Below are 20,073 nucleotides of genomic sequence, written 5' to 3' on the forward strand. Positions count from 1 at the left end.
GCGGCCGCGACGTGCCGGTGCGGAGATTAAAAACACGGTAATTTTATAGACAAAGCCCCAGGTACAGCTGTACTGCAGAGAACACAAAAGCTGCTGTAGTGACCGTGATCCTTATTCTGCTGGCAGTGGGGGCTCGGAGTTACGGCAGTCCTGGAAAGGGGGTTTATCCCACGGAAGCCATGATCACATCCACAGGGAGCTCCTCCGCACTGCGGGCCGTGACCTGCATCGTCACCGTGTCGGTGAGAACGAGACGAGACCGCACCAGGAGGTCATGGCCACCGCGGAACACACCTGCAGAGGACAGGGAAGGAAGGGGTGAGCACGCTGCAGGTTGCTTGCTTCTCCCTGCAAGTCTGAAGATGAACGCTGCTGCAAAATCTGGTAAGTTCTAGTAACTGGGCCAGGAGAGACCCTAAAGCAGCTCAGTTCCTATTCATTATAACATACCTGGGACTCCTGCTACTGTAAAACCCATGAAACCAAAGTGTAAGATAAACTCCAGGTGAGAAGAGAGCCAGGATTGCCTAAGAGTTCCAGTACTCATCTATTCTGCTGGTTAAGGCTGCTCTTTCCCACACCAGGCTCACTCCAAAGTAGGATGCCACAGATCACAAAGACAGCAAATTCCACCCAGCTGAGCCTGGGGCTGATCCCGACATCCCTTCCACCACAGCACCCTCCCTGATCCCAAGACAGTTGCTCTGCACTGCAGAGACTGAAATAATGGCAGGAACAAACCTCAAAATCCAACCCAGGGCACAGTGGACTCCATCAGGAACTCCTGCCCTGATTTTCAATAGGCAGCTCTGTGCAACCTCCCAGAGCTGCTCCTCAAGCAGAACCTCATCCCATAGCTCACCTGCCAGGTACAGCGTGTGAGAGTTCTTGTTATCTGGCACTTTATCTGACCGCTCACAGGGCTGCATCCCCAGGAACTTCACAATATTGCTCACTGCCTCTGTTAGAAAAAAAATCAATAAAATGGGCTCTGTGTCACAAATGTCTTAACAGAGGCACCTAAACAGCACCTAAAAGTGACTCAAGCTCTCCCTACATGCTACAGTTCTCATTCCTTGTCCTGAGGGACAGCCACCACTGGTCAGAATCGTGGTTTTGGAGGCCACAAGGACTACAAAGACAACACACAAAACCCCTCACCACCATAGGAGAGTTCTGTTATCTGATGTGGCAAATGTGCAACATAAACAAGAACAAGGGCAGAAGGAGAATTCAGCTGGCTGCATTTACTGCACAGCCCTGTCAGCCTGCTCGCTTCTCTGGAGACTTGAAAAGGGAGGACATGTCTTGCAGGAGACACAAGTCTCCAGGAGAAATATGAAAAGGCCTCAGGGAGACTATTTCAAACCCCAAGGGGCTATTCAAGGGAGCACAAAAATGGCTACAGGACACCCTGTAAGGCATTAAAAGGACTGAGTTTTCACAAGCTTTTGAGTAAAATAGAAGGACTCTGATACACGATGAAAGAGAAGAGGGTTTACCCCACCAGCCTGCTCACCAGCCTCATGTCTTCTGATGTTTTTATTTTTTATTACTGGTCTCAGTAAGAACAGTGGGAGTTCATAACATGGTCTATCTGCTTGGCAGGGTTAAATACAAAAGCAAAGCAAGATATTATTCTCTTGCCTCCACAATCCAGCCTGGTCTCTGCTGGTCACAAAACACTCTAGGTTTTTTGAAACCTGAGCTAACTTATTATGACAGTAACTGCAGCTCCCTATTTAACAGCTGTGGTGTAAAGCTTGTGAAGGGTTTTGCCCCATTAGCCTTTCTGAGAGGTCTAAAGTGAGCCAGACTGGGCCTCTGGACTCTGCCTGCAAGAGAGAAAATAAGAGCTCTCCTGTGCTCACAGACCCTTCCTTACCTTCAAGGGTTTTAATAGCAGATAAAGTAAAGGTTTCTTCCTTTTCAAACTCATCACCCACTTCATCCCAGGCTGCTCCAAAGTTTGGCTTCAGAACTCGCTGGATGTGATCAGCCACTGTGACCTCCAGGTCTTCAAGCTGGTAGTAGAAGAGGTTCAAGTGAAATATGGTTGTTCTTAACCCTGTTATCCTCAGAGTGAACTTTAGACTGGATTCCTTGAGATCAGGTGAATATAGGAGACTGCCTCCACTTCCATTTCTGGTTTGCTACTGAGCAACTGCGAGGCCTGAGAAAGGCACAGTGATGCCATTTCCAGGGCTTGCAAACCACATTCGTGCTCTGAGCACAGCCCTTGGTCTGAGAGAGATCAAAGCACTGGACAAATGGCCAAAACAGAGGGAAAAGCAAAAGCTTATAAATAGCTGCTTGAGCATTTGTTTCCCTGAAATGCATGTAAGCTTGTGTTTTGCCTTTCTGGCTTATCTGCAGGCCAGTACCGTGATATGCTGTCAGACATGTGCAATCACCTAGCACTGGCACCAGGGTAGCTGAGCAGCTGCTGTGACTGCACCTCTGCAAGGCAGAACCAGGCTTGTCCCACCAGAGTATGTAATGAAGGACAGGCAATGCCCTGCAGGACACCAGCCTGCATTAATTCCAACATTTGCTGCAGAAAAGAATCTCCTCCTGATTCTAGCTAAAACACATGGAAGAGTTTAAGTATCATTCAATTGCCTTGGTGATTGGTAGGAAGCTGAAAGAAGTGTTAACCTTGTATGTTCCATTGTGAAAGACTCTCCCCAGTCTTTCTGGGAAGAAGTGACTCACTGCACAGCACTGCCTCTAGTCAGATTCACAGCAGTGACAGGCAACACACAGAAAACAGTCTCTGGAGCTAAGCAGCCAAGCTGAGGCTGTGAACAACATCCCTTCCTCTCCAAGGAAGAGAGATGCTTCTGCAGCAGCACTGCTTTCAGCAGGGTCAGTGCTGGGGAGGGAAGAGCTCCACCTTCCCCCAAATAAGAACAAGGATGGCAACTTTCCTGTGCCAGACAAGCCTCTAGACAATTAACTGTGCCACCACTGGAGCCACCTGTGGAGAACAAAAGATGCCTGATAGCCCTGTCTCCACAACCCTGAGCGTGCCATTGCTGGAGCCCATAGGGCACAGCCAAACCTGGAAGATGCACCATGGCCTCCCAAAACATATATATCCTGCACACTCAGGTACCCATCTATGTGCAACAGGAGAATATTCCAAATGAGACAAAGCAAGATCTGCAAACTCCCATCTGCATCAGGGACAGCAAGAGCTCCCTGTACATGATGCTGCCTACTTTGGTGATGGTGATCACATCATTGCTTGCAGGGAACTGAGTTCAGATTGCAAAACCTCACAAAATGACAGCAGTTTCCATGATCAGGTGCATGCCCAGCTTCTTACCACATACTCATCCTCATAACCCTCATCATCCGTCTCGCCCGTGTTGGGATCACAGTCCTTGACAGTGAACTTCATCATGCAGCTGAATGTGCAGGCCACTGGAAACATGAAAGCAAAGGCAAAACTCACATTACCACCATATCCACACTCCCCTGAGGTAGAATGGGGCCGGGACATTTGGGGCAGCCAGGCTCTCCCCAGCACTGTCAGCAGCACAGGCTTAGCCACTGACCTAGAGAGAGCTCTCCAACAGTTCATCTCTCAAGGACAAGCTATTTATTTATAATATTAAGCAAACAATGATAAAGACAGGCTCACAATGGTTGTACAAGACTATAATCCTCAGATCAAGTGCTATTACTAATGAACCTCACATTGTGTTGGGAATACTAACTAAACATGTCCCACCAGCACCTTGTGAAGAAGCAAGATCCACATCCAGGGATCAGTTCATGTGCCTCTGAAATGAAAGCCCCTTGCACTGCAATGCTGCAGCTCATTAATACCGCCCAGCTGGGAAAAGCAGCAGTGACTCATCCCTAGAAGATGGGTACTGCTGAGTTAATAGCAGCAACATGACAGGAGAGCAGTTCCAGAGCACAAACCAGGGAGACCAAAGCACAAGTAAAGCTTGATTCATGTTCTGGACAGTGGCAAAAAAGGGAGGGGAATGTTCAATTCAAAGAGACATCCCATAAATTCTAGCAGTTTGTCTGAAATACGCGTTTGCTACTCAGAGCATCTGGGCACTCTCAGCGCTTTACAAGCATCAGCCTCCCCACGTTTAACACAAAGAAAGGGTGAAGGACATGCCAGGGTGCACAAAAGACAACTCATCTGCTGGCTCTTACAGCCCAACTTGGCAGTACTACAGCACAAGGGAACCAGCAGAGGAGAATAAAGGCTTGACAGCCCCCAAAACAGCAAAGACAAATCATGCTCAGCATCACTCAGGGCTGCAGCCATACCCAGGCTATAAATATCTGGCTGGGATGTAAGGTAGAATGTGTGGGGATAAGCAATACAGGAAAAAAGCATGCAGACTGTTTACCTGCTGTTGGATCCTCTTCAGACAGTGCCACCAGTGTGTAGCAGGTTCCTGGCTGGTTGTACACCAGGGTTTTGGCAGGTATGTAGCCAATGACCTCATACCCCTCTGTTGGCTCCATCTGCACTGTGACATTCTCCAGGATCTGATCATTCAGGGTGTTTGTGCAGTCAAACTAAACAGGAGAGGGGAAAGCAGCAACAGCTTGAAGCTGCTCACGACTCATTGCAGAGCAGACTTAGCTTAGGCACAGTGGGAGCCTGGTGTCAGCCCATGAACCCGCAGCTCTCTGTGCTTCCACAGTGCACCTCGCTATCAGCTGGCTCATTACAGAGCAACTTGACTAAAGAGTGCTTATTTAAATGCGTTAGGGGAGAAACTAAATCCCTGCTGGGGAGTCCAGTGCTCCAGCAAGCTTTTTTTTTAAGGAAACAAGACTTAAAATGAATCAGTACGCACCAATCCAAGGCCTGCCCTCTGCAATTCAGGCAGGATCACAAATTCAGTGAGGGCAGGGATGTGCCAGATTTTACCTGTTTCAGTTCCACCAGTTAGTATGGAACTTTTTCCTCCAATTTCCAGTCATTCCTGGGTTAATTCTTTGCTCTACCAAAATGTAAGTACTGTCTTGCCTATGTCATCCCACTTGAAGCTACAGGGACACAGAGCCTTCACAGCAGAAGGAAAGATGATTGTTTGCATGGCCTGAACAAGGTACAGCTTGAGCAAGTTTCAGCAAGTTTAAACTTGCTGATTAGACTTTGCTCCATCTGCAATGCCAAATTTCTTAAGTTCACACAATTGCATCTGGTGGATGGACAACAGAAACAAAGGTCAACCCCTGTGAGGGCTGTTTAAGCAGTTCTGAGCTTTGAGGAAAGAGCTGGCTAAGGACAAAACACTGCTGGTCACAAGCTAGCAAAGGACTCACTGTGCCTCAGACTCCCTGAAGCCCAGGCAAGGGCACTGGCACATCAATCCTAACATCTAACATGCAGCAGCAGTGTGGTAGAGCCAAAGCCAGGATGTACAGAAGAAACCACCAGTGCTACAGGCTAAAACAAAACATAACAGATGAAGAACTCTCCCCCACTGGATCCCTTTCTTAGGTACCCTTTTCAGCCTCTCAGATGTAGTAAGCTTCACTCTTTCATGCCCAAACCATAGGCCTGGGGACTCTGAAGAAAGAACACAGATCCCCTTGCCAACTCCTCAGTGAGAACAGCCCCACCTAGTGCTTGTTGGATTTGACTGTACCTGTAAGCATTGCTCAGACACACCTCCATAACCTTATTCATTTTCTTTGGGGTTCTACTACCATGGATAAGAAACTAAGGACTACTCATTGCAGTGTCGTGCTTTGAAAACAGACTGTGGGTGCTGCATCTCTGGAAGTGTTCAAGGCCAGGTTGAAGGGAGTTCTGAGAAACCTGGTCCAGTGAAAGGTGTCCCTGTCCATGGCAGGGGGGTTGACACTAGATTATCTATAAAGTCACTTCCAACTCAGGCTATTCTATGATTCTATGATATCCCTGAGAATGTCTTCACAATGAAGCTTTTACCCAGTCAGGAGCTTATCTTGTAAGAGAGTTCAGCACCACACCCCATAGCTACCCACCTGGAACACCATGTGGTTGACAAAGGTATGCTTCGTGCAACGAACCACATACTCTGTCTCCAGCTCTGTCAGGGCCACAGGCTCTGGGGAAGATTTGAAGAGTGGGCCCAGCCCCCGAAACTCTGGGATGGCCCCCAGTTGCTCTGAAACAGAGGACACAAATTACTGCTTTCCTCAAGACATAAGGAACTATTAGCAGTTTCAAACCCCTTGTTTCAGCTGCCAGAAGCTGCTCCAGCAAGGAATTATCCATCAAATACTCATAAACATTCCCTAGAGACTTTTAAAATTAAAAGGAGACATCCTTTGCTCATGACTACTGGAAGACAGAAAACAAGAGGACTGCAGGCACCCCCACCCTCCAGGAGTGAACAGCTGACCTTAAGTTGGGAGCCCATGTCACTCCCTGCAAGAGGGTAAGAAGAAGCCAGAGGGGCTACGGCAGGCTCAGCAAGAGGTGGCTACAGAGTTCTCACACATGGACAGAGAAGAGGCCTTGCACCAATTTACCTTGGAATATTTCTTGCCGTGTTGCTGCCACTTTCTCTGGCTGTTTCACTACAGCAACAGGGACATTTTCTGCAAATGAATAAGAAAACAATCTAACAAAAACAAACCCAAAAGATTTGAAGGAGAAGAGTAAGAAATTACTAAATCAGAAAACAGATTAATGTCTGTAGAGGGATTTGACTGAAGAAAGCAAGGGAGCTCACACCTGTACTTGGCTTCCTAAGCAGCTTTAGAACTGCAGCATCTCCAGTGAGGATTGCCAGTTACTACTATTATTAGCAGCTGGACTAAACTGAAACATTAACATGGGAGCAACCAGATTTGCAGGCCTTAGTCCTTCCAGGAGATGCAATCCCACAAAATTCAAATAGGATGGAGCTCAGCAATTCTCAGCAATTCTCAGCAAGCCCAATGCAGGCAATCAGGGGACCTGATTCCTCACCTGCTCTTTGCTCGATGATAGGAGCTGTTGCCAAAGGAACAGATTTCAAGTCAAAGGGTTTCTCAGAGGGCTCCAGGGTGTACTGATGCAGAGCCCTCTCCAGGCCAGGGATGGACACCGTCAACCCTGGGGACAGAAGGGACAGGTCACTAAAACCACAACACTGCCAGGTCTTTAGTTTAACTCTTGTTAAACCAGGAAAGAGGTGCAGACTTGTTTTAAGGCCTTCCTGTAGTACCGTTCAGGATGTAGCCAGCATTGAGGGCCTTCTGCTTCTGCTCCAGAACATTCAGGTAGAAGGTGGCTCTGTCTCTCACTTCATTGTCATCATCCATCACACACCTGAGGGGAAAGTGGAAAACTTTCTTCAGAATCCACACGACTAAGAAACATCACAGGGCCAGAAAAATCATGCCATAGGGGAGATCCAGCAATCTCCTAGTAATTATATCAGAAAAGCAGTAATCTGTCCACTTTGTGGTGCTGAATGCACTGGTGATCCCATCACAGGATCACACCCCCTGCACCTTCTCAGACCCACAGGTAGGAGAGACTAGACAAGCTCTCAAGCAAATAAGGTATTTCACCCAGGAAGTTGAAGAACTCTGAGGCCCAACTGACCTTCTCAGTAACACCAAGATACTGGGTAACATCTCCTCATTTTGAGCTCCAAACTTGGCAAGGGCACTTACAGCACCTGTAGCGAAAGTCATGAAAACTGAATTAGAAAGCAAAGGAATCAGCTGAAGTGTCCTCCATTTCTCGGCCTTGATCAAATATCATGTCAGAGATGCTACACTAGTAAACTGTGTACATTAGTAAAACTGTGGCTAGAAAGAAGCAGAGGTGAAGTAGTGCCTGCAAACCTTTGTCTACTTTCAGAACCAGTGCATATTCCTTCCCACTTCTCAGCCACAGGCCGCCTCTTCCATCAACACTACTGCAGGATCTTGGCTGTACAAAACGATCTGCTCAGGCCTAGAGCAAATCACAACCCTTAAAGACAGAGGCATTCACACACTATGGTTCCCTGAACATCTGTCCAAGGGCAGAGAACTTTCCAGTCTGTCACTTACCTGCCCGGACTTCTTCATGCTCCAGAACAACCCTGTTGTAGATGAAGCGAATATATTTGGAGGGGTTGTTGGTTTTGGGCCCTTCCTGCCCCAAGAGGTGGAGGATACGAGTGGCCAGCACAGTGAACTCGCAGTCCTCAATGAATTCACAGAGGTGAGACAGGCCTGTCTCTTTGCTCTCTGAGTTCTCCTCAATAATGCTGATGATGCAGTCCACGATGGCTCTCTTGTATTCAAAGCCACCCTGAGGAGCAAAAGGGAACTGCTCAGCTGGAAATCTCAGAGTATTTTAGAGACTCTGAGCTAGCTAGACAGGGCAAACATTCCTTTGAAAGGTCACTCACACTCAGTGCTTTTAATGTGTGTTTGAAAGGAGGAGGGCAGTAATTCTGCCCTCACTTTTGACCCTCTTTACACCCAGAGGGCCAGCTAATATTTAAGTTCTCTTGCCAGCTTCCTTCAGAATGGCTGCACTGGAGAAAAAAAAACCCAAGTCCTAACCCAAGAGTAAAAGGAGTCATCTGGCTGAAGGGTTTTTATCTCAATCAAAATCCTCTGTTGCTAGAATTAGTGCTTAAAACCAGCCATATGGAAGGAGAAAAAACCCAACCCTCTCCCTTTTAGCACTAGACATCTGAGAAAAGAAAAATGTATGAAAGATTGTATCTGCCACAGCAGGACATAGCAAATAGCTCCATTAGTGTGGGATGATAGGCAATCAATACCTCCCCAGGTACAGCCACAACCTGACATGCCAGTAAAGCTTGGCTATCTTCAGACATTATTTACTAATGCCCTCAATACACATCAGGGGATTAAACTGCACACTACCCTCTGCCAATTACATGCACAGTGTCAGGCATTTGGATCTTTCTGGAGTTACTTCAGATTAAAAGAACTTTAAAACAGAATGGTTTGAAGTACAAAACCACATTCAAAATGATATCATCCACCCACAGAAAATCTGAGAAAGGAGAATGGTCCATTTTCCACAGGAGCAAAATGAGATGCTCCAGTTTGTTCCCAATTGAGAGGCTGTAATTGGCAGGAAGTGATGTCAGAGCAAGCAGTGGTGCCAGCTGTGCTGCAGGCATGTTGGATCATTTAGAAACAGCCTCAGCAAACCTCTGTAAAGCTGTTTTTCTGCAATTTTTGTCTGACTGAATGCAGAGAATGGTTAGAGGTACTTGTGATCCCTTCACTGCCAGAGCACAGACACCCGAACAAAAGTGGTCCTGTGTCATCAATAAATAGGTCATTATTGAATCTTTGTGTACAAGACAAAACTTCTTGGAATTTGCTGTCAAAGTATAAAAGAAAGCTGGTTCAAATGCAAAACACACATGGACTGCCAACAGATCTGCTGTTGCTTGCATTTGCTTTGAGAGTTAATAAACCCCCATAAAAAAAAAAATCACAGAATGAAAACCACACTAAAAATATACCTGCCAGTATGCTTATAACTATTGTGCACGGCTGGGCATTTCTGCAGTTAGACTGCAAGCCTTTTAGAGAGAGGCTTTCACTGCACAGCCTTATCAGTAAAAGCCTGACACTCACAGGAAGTACTGTTCACGCACACAAGCAAGGCAGACACAGTTGTCCTGCAAACTCACCTCCTCCCGAAGCATAGTGAAGAGGAAGTTCATGAGGACAGCGTGTTTGCGAGGGTACTTCTGACACAGAGCATTGATGGCCTGCACCACTACCACCTGCAGGAAAAGGAGGCAAGTAAAAAACAATTCTGTTTCACCCTGCAGGAAAAAATAGCTGAATTGTATCAATTTTCTGCTGGTTTCCCTAGCCTGGAAATCATGTTTTTGTCTTTATTTATTCAACAAATGCAGTTCCAGGAGGTGCAATCCTGAGAATTGGAGGAGATAGATCTTTATGCACCGGCCCCTAAAGAAAGCCCACACTCACTGGAAGAAGGAGGAGATTTGATTCTCAGAAGGCATCTCCCCAGAAGACAGCATGTGATTTCAGAGATGTAGGACTGAGGCATGGCTTAGGCAGACAGCCTCAAATACCTTCTCCTTCCTGCAAATATTCTGCTGCTTCTGGAAGCAGCTCCATGAAGGTTTAGAGCACACACACAAACACAGACAAAGACCATGAGATTTCTTCAGGAATTTGGGTGTCCCTCATTCTCCCACTTCCTTACTTTGAACTCATCTGAGATTTCTGACATGAAAGAGGAGATCTGCTTCATGAGGCGGTCAATGCTGCTCTCACTGCCGGTTTTCAGCAGCGTGGTGATGGCCAGGGTGGCTATGCTGCGGTTGGAGTCTGTCACAAGGTTCTCCAGGTCCAGGTTACAGGCAGTCACAGCAGATGGGTGCTTCATGGCCACCTGCAGCAGCAAAGGAAGAATGAAAATCCCCCAAGAGATGCAAAATGCCCAGCTGGCAAAACCCAGCAAAACTCACTCCTTCCCATAGAAATAAGTGGTATAGACTTTGTCTGAGATACATGAGGGACATCTCAGACAAACAGCTCATCTGGAGTTAAGGTAACAAGCTCTTGTTTCCTGCAGAATTGCACCCCTTGCTGGAAGAGAAGCAGTAATAATAAACAATCTTTTATTATTTTTAACTCTGATTTTGCTCTATATAGTAAGAAAAGAAAGCTATGAACTCCTAACAAAAATTCAGCCAGACTAGCTGTGAAAAACAGCTCCGTGGGTGGAAGCACACCAGTTACCAGACACTGCCATTCTCTCTTTTTCTTTTATAATGTTTATAAGGAGAAGGGAAAAGCTGGAGCAAAGACTACCACAGAGCAGGCAAGAAGCATCATCAAGGTTTGATCCCTCTTTTACAAGGAGCTTCTTTACCATGGGAAGCTCAGAAGGGAAAGCAGTAACACTAAGACTAGTGACATTCTAAGAGACCAGTGAAAATTATCAGGGTTTTTTTTTCCCTTCTGTAGAGTGTTCTTTGAGGTTTTATTCCAGACAGAATGCAATGAAATGTAAGGCTGTAGCACAAGACAGATATTATTCACACAAAATCATCATATAATCTGACTGCCTCCTTCTGAAGTCTGCACCTCCCTGCACGAGACACTATTGGAGCTCCCAAGAGACTGGCTCCTACCTTGTTGAGGGTACGGACGGCTGCATATCTTAGTGCTGCTTTTGGTGAGCTGCAGAACAGCTGCAGAACTGCAAGGTGGGAAAACCAACAAAGGCAGATGTTTAGGCACTCTAATACTGAGAAGCATTTAATACCTAAAGCAAGAGCTTCAGCAAAGAGACAGTTGCAAGCATAACGTAACTAGAAAAATGCTTAAGAAGCAATTGTACCTTTAATAGATTACTCCCGTCTTGTCCCCTTTGCCTTTGTCACATTCCTGCTGACAACTAACTCTTAGCTACCTCCCTCTTCTTCCACAGTGCTGCTACTCTCTGCTCCTTGTGAAAGTCAAATTCATCACCTTGTCATCTTTCCTATTAAGTTAATTTGAACTGCTGTTCTCCATTTCACACAAACCCTGCTCCTTTCCCAGAACTGACCCATGAAGTAACCCACACCTGAACACGCTTTTACAAGAACAAAGCTATTCACACACACCACAGGCTCTCAGCAGTAGCATAAACCAAAAAAGGATAGAGCAGCATAAGAAGCCTGAACGTACACAAGGCCCTTGTTTCTTGGGTCAATCAGCAGGGTCACCACTGGAGGCTCATAATTCCCTCACCATGACCATGAGCACCACACTTACCTGAGACAGCTGGAGCCAACTCCTTGGCAGTGCAGTTGGGCAGGTTAACAATGGCAGATGCAGCTTCATACACCACCATCTCATGCTTGTTTCTCAGGCAGCTCTCAATGAAATCAAACAGAGGGCTATCGCGGCTAAGGGACAAAAAACACCACAAGATTGAATTAAAGCAAAGGTACTAACAGAAGTTAAGAATTCAGCAGCATAAACGGGCAGGTCCCACAGCCCATGGAAAGGTAAAAGTAGCCATAAACCCAGATTTTTTGTCCCCAGATTTCGCAGTGGTCATTATACTGTACTTCTAGCATGCTTGACAGGCTGCCTTCTGAGAAGACACCCTTTGCCTTACAGACCAAAGGGAATCTCCCTCAACTCTCACACAGTAGGAAATAACTGTACACACCACAGCTCTTATCCACCAGGAAGTCACACTGCATACATGCTATAAAAACAATTACAGAAGACAGAGAAAATGAAGTAAAACAAAGGATGGCTATGCAAAACAGTCCAGAGAAACAAGATAGTAAGTGATGTGCAAGCAAGACTCACAGAAGTATTCACAAAACAACCATTAAGACATCCTATATTTTCTCTGCTTTTATCCAACAATAAGAGGGTAGAAGCTGTGTGCTGCTCTTCAAAGACAGAACAAATAAGATGGCAAGTGAGTCTGTAAGAAGAGATGGAAGCAGGACCAGGAAGTTCTTTCAGCAGGGCAAAGGAGCCTGCTCACCTGCCAGCCTCCTCCTCCAGCAGCTTGCTGGCTATTCGGATCATCAAGCAGTAGGCAAACGGGGACTTGAGGCCGTGGCGTGTGAACTTGCTGAGCATCTTGTTGACTGCCAGGCGGTCGTTCTTCCGCACGTGGTACAGCAGGCCCAGAGCGTGATACTGTGCAGGGAAAGAGAATGTCACAAACCCACGGTGGGTTCTTTCCCCTTTTGTCCCCTCTGCGCCCAGAGGTGCCCGGCTGAGCTGCAGCAATTTGCTCTGTGCCCAGCTGCTGATGACTATTCCCCTGGTGGAGGTGGCTGTCCTACCTGCACCATGATATTGTCACTGGAAGCTGCCTCCTGAGCCTCATTCACCCAGCGCTTCACCACATCATAACTGGTCTTCAGCAAGTGCTGGAAGGAGAAGAGCAACAACAACCCATGAGATAAGAATGGAGGAAGCTTTGGGAATTTCAGGTAATACTAAGAAGCAATGAGTCTTCCCCATGAGCGTGCTGGCAGCAGCAACTTGTAGAAGAACAAGGGATCAGCATGCAGAGATCTGGCCATGACAGCCACAGCCTCAGGAGGCTGATGATCCCTAGCAAAGTCAGCACCTGTCCCTCAGTCCACAAAGACAGGAATAGCAACAAAATCCTGAAACTCCCAAGATGTCCAGTCCCACCACAGATGACTGCTTCCTTGCTTGATTGTCCCTCAAGGAGTACATACCAAAGAAGACACGAGAGCAGAGCTGGACACACTCGGTACTTTGTCAACAATCGCCTGCTTCATGTAGCGCTCAATGGCCTGCAACATGGTACTCTGCAGGGAGAGGGAAACAGCAGCTGATAAGGGAAAGCCATTCCGAGTGTGAAAGGGAATGCAAAGGCAAGAAAAGCAGAGTGGAAAGTGGGACGGGGTAAAGTAGGAAAAAGTGAAGGGCACAGAGCTGCCCCATGGGAAAAGCAGCACTTACATCAGTGATCTGACAGAGTGCTCTCACAGCAGGGCCTCGGTAATTGTCATCCTTCCCAGTCATGTCTTTGGTTAAGCTGGGAAAACAGGAAGCTCTCAATATGGCACTCCCAATCCAGCAGCTCTCAAGTGCACACAAAGTGCACACAGAGCAGCAGGCAGCCAGCATCATGGCTGAATGCCAAGCAGGCAGCTGCAGGTCTCAGGCGTGGGGAGGCAGGAAGAAAAGATCAGTACTCAGATCCTAAGCCCATCAACAAGTTGCTTGGTTTCTGTTCACCAAGTGAGGCTGGAGCACATACATCTATCCCTGAGGCATTTGTCCTTCCTACTGAACACTCATTCCTGCTCTTTTCCCAGGGTCCTGGTCAGTGTCAGACCATCTGTGAAGGGTCAGGAGTTCATCATATTACAGCACTTGAGACTTGCTTCTGCCTCAGCCCTTTACAGACCCTGTACTGGCAGGCTCCTGACTCCCTGACAGGGCATTCACTGGCATGATCAGCAACTCAGGAATGACTCACAGAGGGAATTTTGTTCCCTGCTGAAGTCATATTCTGTGCTGCCACAGGAGAAGTAAATCCTTGTCTACCTGTTGAAAGCCTTGGGATTTATGCCAGAATTCTTCAAAACATTTCAAGGCATTCAGGCAGGAGTTAATGCAAAAGCCTTTGCAAAAGGGGAGAAAATAGCAGTGCTACCATATCATGTAACCCAAGAGACACTCCAAACATCCATGGGCATGGTATATGGGGACACAGCATATTCTGCATACATCACTATGAGTTTAATGTCTGTTTTATTGGTCTTTTATAAAGGAAAGCTTTTCCTCACCAAGGGCATTCCCTATCATCACCCTGCTCAGGGACTACTTACTTCAAGAAGCTGGACAGACATTACTGAAGGGCATGTCAATATTACAGCAAGAAAAGTGAAGTTACTGACCTGCTAGTAACAATGATCACATCTTCTGCAATAGAAGACATCTCTTTGATAGTGAGGTAACACATCCTGCGAAGAGTTGGCTGGCAAGGAAATAAGGAAGAAGAACATCAGCTGAGATGAGCCCAGATAGGAAGGGATCTCAGTTTTCCCTGCTTACATAATTTTATCATGAAGATCACAAGAACTTGATACTTTCAGAGTGCCTCACTCCCTGAGTGTAAAATACGTACAAAATCCAAATTGACTAACAAAACACCTCTTCTTCTTCTAAATCCCTCAGTCTTAGGGTGAGACCATAGAGATACAGGATTTAGCTGCATCTGGTTTCATCTTCTACTTGTCATTCACACGGACAAGGAGGCGGCCTTGAAACTATTTGATGGTTGGTGGTTGAAAGCCTCGTGTTGCTTCAAAAGCAAGAAGGCAAACAATTTATATTCCTGAGTCTGGGGATTTCTGCACTGGTCTCATGATTTTAATGCCTTGCAGTTTGGGGGACAGTTAATGACAGTGCTACTGCTGTGAGTAGGCACTAATTCCCAGTCTCCTCCAAACACACAATTGCTGACTCTCAGCAGGATATTTTAATGCTGGGCACAAAGCACAGTAAAATCCATCTGCCTACCACAATCTCATTATTTAAATGGCAATTTAGAGAGAGGAATCTCTGCCTCAAGAGCAGTGCCTGCTTCAGTTAAGCTGCTACAAGATCTGGGAAGGGCTAAGAAGCTGATTACCACTTCTAAACTTTCACCCTACTTTCAGATCAGCTAGCTTCAGACAGGACAGAAAAGCTGATTGTATAAAAATGTGTATTTCAAGGGACAACCTGTCCCACCAGATAAATACAGAAAACCAAAGGCAGACTTACATCACTGGACTGAAACAGCTTGGTCATAGCAAAGAAGGATTCGGTAGCTTCCATGACACCAAGGTGCTCCCCCTAGTTGTGTGGAAAGAAGAAAGGAAATCCCAATGATCACAACCAGCTTTGGGCCTGATGCACATGTCTGTATAGGTATATATTTTCTCTCTCTTACCTGGTTTATGAGATACAAGATCTTGGTGAGGATATGAGCACATTTTCGTGGGTTTATGGGAGTCTCATTAAACACTCGAGCCTGGAGACAAAGCACAGACAAGGACTCACCCCCCTTGCAAACAGTGTCCTGCCTGTCCCAGCAACAAACTGTGAGTGAGGTATGACAAGATACTTAATGATTTTGGATCAGATTTCCTTTAATTCCTATTAAACATGGACCCCTTTAAACAGCTGGTTTTGCAGTCTGAGATTACAAATCCGAGAGCAATAGAGGTTTAAAGGCTAAATTCTCATCACACTTTCCCCCACACTGGTCTGCATTGTGCACTCTTCCAACACACGAACTTGAGCTAGCTGAGGCTACAGGAACCAACACCGTTCCCAACCTCACAAGCAAAAAGAGAATGCTGAACCAACAGGGGCTGGGGATTGAGATGTTCATCTGCTCTTGAAAAGAATGGCATTTCTTCAGAGAAAATCCATAGAACTGTTCAATAACCACTCACACCCCTCTCTCTAATATTGTTGTCCACAAGAAATTTGGGGTGTCCAAGGCAAATTTCCCAATCTTCCTGGTTTGGGGTGAGTTTTCCCAGATAATTTTTTTCCCTTTTATTACTATTTAGAGTTCAGAGTCTTTAATTTGTTACAGAGACCATTTCAACCTTCTCCCTTTATCTGTCCAATAACAAAGTAAGAACTGTTGCCCGTTTCCTTCAGAGCAAGCACGACAATAATAAACTCTCATTTCCTTACAAAAGTTCTCCAGTGACCTACTCAAGAGAGGGAGAGACTCTGTCCAGTGGGGTACACAGAGAAGATGGTCTGAAGATTTACCTCTTGCAAGACTGCACTCTTCTCCAGGTGCTGGAACGGGTTGGAATTCCCACCTGCAAAACAGAGAGAGTAAAAGTCTCTCCAAGGATAGTGCCATGGGAAAGCAACTTTTTAACCATGCCCATACTTTAAAAACAGTCTGAGCATTTTGGGGTGATTTTTTTTCATGAACACCAAGCCATGAGAGCACCCTCTTCGAAATAATATTAATTGGATGTCTTCATTGCAGTCAGGGAAGGCAGACATAGACTGATTAGCTGTAAAATAACTGTGCTCCACTGTATCCCCAAAGAACTATTTCCACCCCTGGGCTGGGAGCTTGCTGGCAGTTAGAGCATCAATAGGACAGGCCTAGAAACAAAAGCTTAGACAGGAAGAGGTATTGCTTGCCAGACTGGTGAGTCAGGAGTGTTTTATCATCCCATATAAACCAATCAAAAATCCACCAGTAAAGTATTTTTGGCTCTATCACTAATTAAGAGAACAAGACAGCAGACTAGATAGGCTGGACACAAAGTAATTTTCATTGTTCCACTTAACAAAGTAAATGATACTAAATAATTAGAACTCCCAGCAATTAAGGATTAAATAATCAGAGGGAAAAGCACAATCATTCTGCATGGTCTCTATTAGATTGCCTCCCAAGCATTGAGTGACCTGCAGCTTTTCAAAAGCTGCTAGTTATTGATAGGCAGGTTTTAATTAGAACCTATGTTCAGCCTGGCCCTGGGACAGAATGCAGCCTTTTTCAGGGCTGTTCTAGTGTTTGTGCCAAAGCCTGGTCCACTAGAGAGAACATCTCCTGGGCCAAAATCTGACCTGACCCAAGCTTGAAGCATCCTAGGCTGGTGCCAGGAGCCCTTTCCAGAGTAAGCCTTACATAGAAAAGCAAACACATCTGCACTCTGGCTCCTTCCTGGTTCATAAAATGCCCTCCCTCTGGCTCAGGAGGGAGCAAAGGCAAAGGCAGCAGGTGGCTGAACAAAACACAGACACTTATGTGAGGTTGAAGAGGTAGAACAAAACAAGGGGAAAGAGCAAAAATGTCTCTAGTATGAGTATGAACCAGTTCTAGGATAAATATGCTAATGTGTTCCAAACAACCTGCCCAGCAGCCCAGTATTTCCATGGTCCAGCATGTCTACAATCCTTAAATCAGCCATGACCAATGCTGCATCACCTCTTTCTCCTTCATAGCACTAAGGATCTTGAAGTACATTGTACATGGGGTCTCAGTCCTCACAGCACCCTGCATCAGTTTTCTTCCATGGAGATGGAGAAAGATGCAGGGAGGGCAGAAGTTGTGTGTTCATAAAGTTCCTAATGTTGGATAACTAACAACAAGTTACTTTGATTTGTTGAGAAACATAATTTTGTGGCCAAAATTACATGTCACAGGGAGTGGGAGCAGGTCATCCAAGGCCAGCAAAACCATACATGGAAAGCAAAGACACAAAAGCAAACTAACTGGATACATGCATCTCCTGCCAACCCTAGCCATAGGTAATGTCAATACCTTGATGGGTGTGGCAGCTGCAAATGAAGAACAGCCCCCAAAATGAAAGCCAAGAGTAATTCCCCTCCAACAGCTGCCTCACTAAATTCTCTGCTTATCAAGATGTCACTGGAGGCCTTGGAAAAGGGAAACAAGGGCAAAGAATTTCATGCCCATTAAGATAAAAAGAAAGCAGAGTAACACAGAACAATCACCAAGATGTAAGCTGAATCAATTTGCTTCAGGACGCACTGATTTGTTATGCAGAGCAAGACTCGTAGAAAGCTTCATAGGAAGATGAAAAAGATACCACAAAGCTAAACCACGAAAGGAAACACTGTCTTATGATGCATCGTTTACACCTGAATTACACACCACATAAAATAACCTCTTCCTCACTAATCGGCCTAAAGTTTTGAAAAGTCGGGCAACCACTTCATGTTTCCTTGGTGCTCTCAGGTTTTCTGATCTATTGAAAGTAGCAGTGATTGTGGGGCCAGAAACGATGGATTTTACCTGGCTATAGCACCTGGTTCCAGAGCTGGGCAACTGTGAACAGGGCTAAAGTGCTCAATATTTAGTCTCAGGCTGTGCACCTGGTGATGTGGCAGTAACCTCGCTGTGCTGTGCCGATACAATCAGTTTAGCCTCGGGCTGCAGCTGCGAGAAGGAGGCACAGACCGCTCCAGTGCTCCCACCGCGCTCCATGTACACCAGCGAGCCCCCGCTGCCAGGCTGGCACCGAGCCTCCCCTCCCAGTTCCCTCTGTCCCTCACAGCTCCCCTCACTGCCACAGCAGGGCTCTCTTCCCTCTCGGCTCTCGCCGTACCACCAAGGGTCCCCCTCGCCAATCCCCTCCGTACCCACCGAAGGTCTGTCCCCTCACAGCGCCCCCGGCCTCCCCTCACCCGACTCCTCGTCCTTCTTGTCGAACTTCTTCAGCATGGTGCTACCGAGCGGCCAGTCGCTGCAGCCCTCCCGTCCCGTGGCAGCGGCAGTCCCAACCTAGATCCCGATCTCGATGCTGATCCCGATGATCCCGGTCCCGGTTCCGGACCCACTCCCGGTCCCGGCACCGCCCCCGCCCCTTCCTGCCCCGCCCCTTCCTGCCAGCCTGTCACCGGCACTGCGGCCGCCGCACTGCGCAGGCGCGGGGCCGCCTCCCGGGCGGCTGCGGGGCGTGGCGCGGAGCCGTGATTGACAGGGAGGGGGCGGGGCCAACCGGCAATAGCGCGGTCTGATTGGCGGGGCTGGCGGGGGCGGGGCTGGCGGGGCTGGGGTCGGCGTCGGGCTCGGGCTCGGGGTCGGCGCTGAGGGGACGGGGGGGCAGGGGTGGCCCTGAGGACACCGGGAGAGCGGGGATACCGGGACTGCTGAGACACCGGGACAGCGGGGACACCGGGACAGCGGGGACACCGGGACTGCGGGGACACCGGGACTGCGGGGGACACCGGGACAGCGGGGACACCGGGACTGCGGGGACACCGGAGAGCGGGGACACCGGGACAGCGGGGACACCGGGACTGCTGGGATACCGGGATACTGCTCGGTACGCTGGGTTGGAGCAGCCCTTGGGGACACCGGGACACTGCTCCTCCAGCTGGGCTGGGGAGAGCACACGGCCCGCGGCAGGAGGCACTGGTACCAGGGCAGCACTGGTGATGGGGGCTGGCACTGGGACCCCTGAGCTGGGCAGGGGAAGGGCACTTCGGAGGTGAGGGGGCACTAGGGACAGAGTGGGCTGAAGTGTAGGGGCACACTGGGTCTCGGGGAGGACTGATGAGACTCTGTGGCAGGACATGGAAAGGAGATCCTCACAGGCTCAGCATCCCAAGAAAACTGGAAGTAGCAGGGGAGAACCCCCTTCTGCGGGATGGACAGTTGTCACTCAGGCTGCCTGCCCTGGAGTGTCCCACTTGGATGCACCAGCTCTGGCAGGTCTTCCTATAACCCCTGTCCCCCACTGCTACCAGCACCCTGTCTCTACCCTGGCCCACAAACTCAGGCTCAGCCCCACAGCACACACCCAGGGGGTGCAGGGGGGTATCTCAAGGGGCCAGGCATCACCTGAGCTTCAGGTCAGGCAGGGATAGCAAAAAACCTTTTATCCGCCTTGCCACCTCACCCCAACCCACCATCTGCTGGCACATCCTTTCCTGAAATCTGTCCCTTCCATGGAATGTGGGGTCACCCCGGTTGCTTCTGCCCCTTTCCCAAAGCCAGTGCCCACTCCACAGTGCAAGGGCTCACTCACCCTGCAGCAGGTAGTCTTCGAAGAGCATGGCCGTGTCCCCCACCAGCTCCAGTGGCCC

General features: G+C 47.8%; 1 protein-coding gene across 2 annotated transcripts; it reads right to left on the bottom strand.

The window, feature by feature from the left end:
* Positions 1-26: 26 nt before the first annotated feature.
* Positions 27-20,058, bottom strand: COPG1 (COPI coat complex subunit gamma 1). 2 transcript variants are annotated; one of them, XM_072934823.1, is made up of 24 exons: positions 20,016-20,058; positions 16,267-16,319; positions 15,428-15,508; positions 15,259-15,330; positions 14,388-14,467; positions 13,444-13,519; positions 13,197-13,289; positions 12,792-12,878; positions 12,485-12,642; positions 11,752-11,885; positions 11,124-11,191; positions 10,190-10,378; positions 9,642-9,737; positions 8,026-8,269; positions 7,571-7,646; positions 7,188-7,291; positions 6,950-7,075; positions 6,508-6,576; positions 5,998-6,140; positions 4,383-4,554; positions 3,332-3,429; positions 1,886-2,024; positions 863-961; positions 27-294 (listed from the first exon to the last, which is right to left on the bottom strand). In XM_072934823.1, the coding sequence occupies exons 1-24, from the start codon at positions 20,041-20,043 to the stop codon at positions 164-166; spliced, it is 2,616 nt and encodes an 871-aa protein (XP_072790924.1). In that variant the 5' UTR covers positions 20,044-20,058; the 3' UTR covers positions 27-163. The 2 variants fall into 2 exon arrangements, with proteins under 2 accessions (XP_072790924.1, XP_002198012.4); XM_002197976.6 differs by lacking the exon at positions 20,016-20,058 and adding an exon at positions 18,670-18,884.
* Positions 20,059-20,073: the final 15 nt, after the last annotated feature.

Source organism: Taeniopygia guttata, chromosome 12, assembly GCF_048771995.1.
Source record: "Taeniopygia guttata chromosome 12, bTaeGut7.mat, whole genome shotgun sequence".
Classification (NCBI taxonomy): domain Eukaryota; kingdom Metazoa; phylum Chordata; class Aves; order Passeriformes; family Estrildidae; genus Taeniopygia; species Taeniopygia guttata.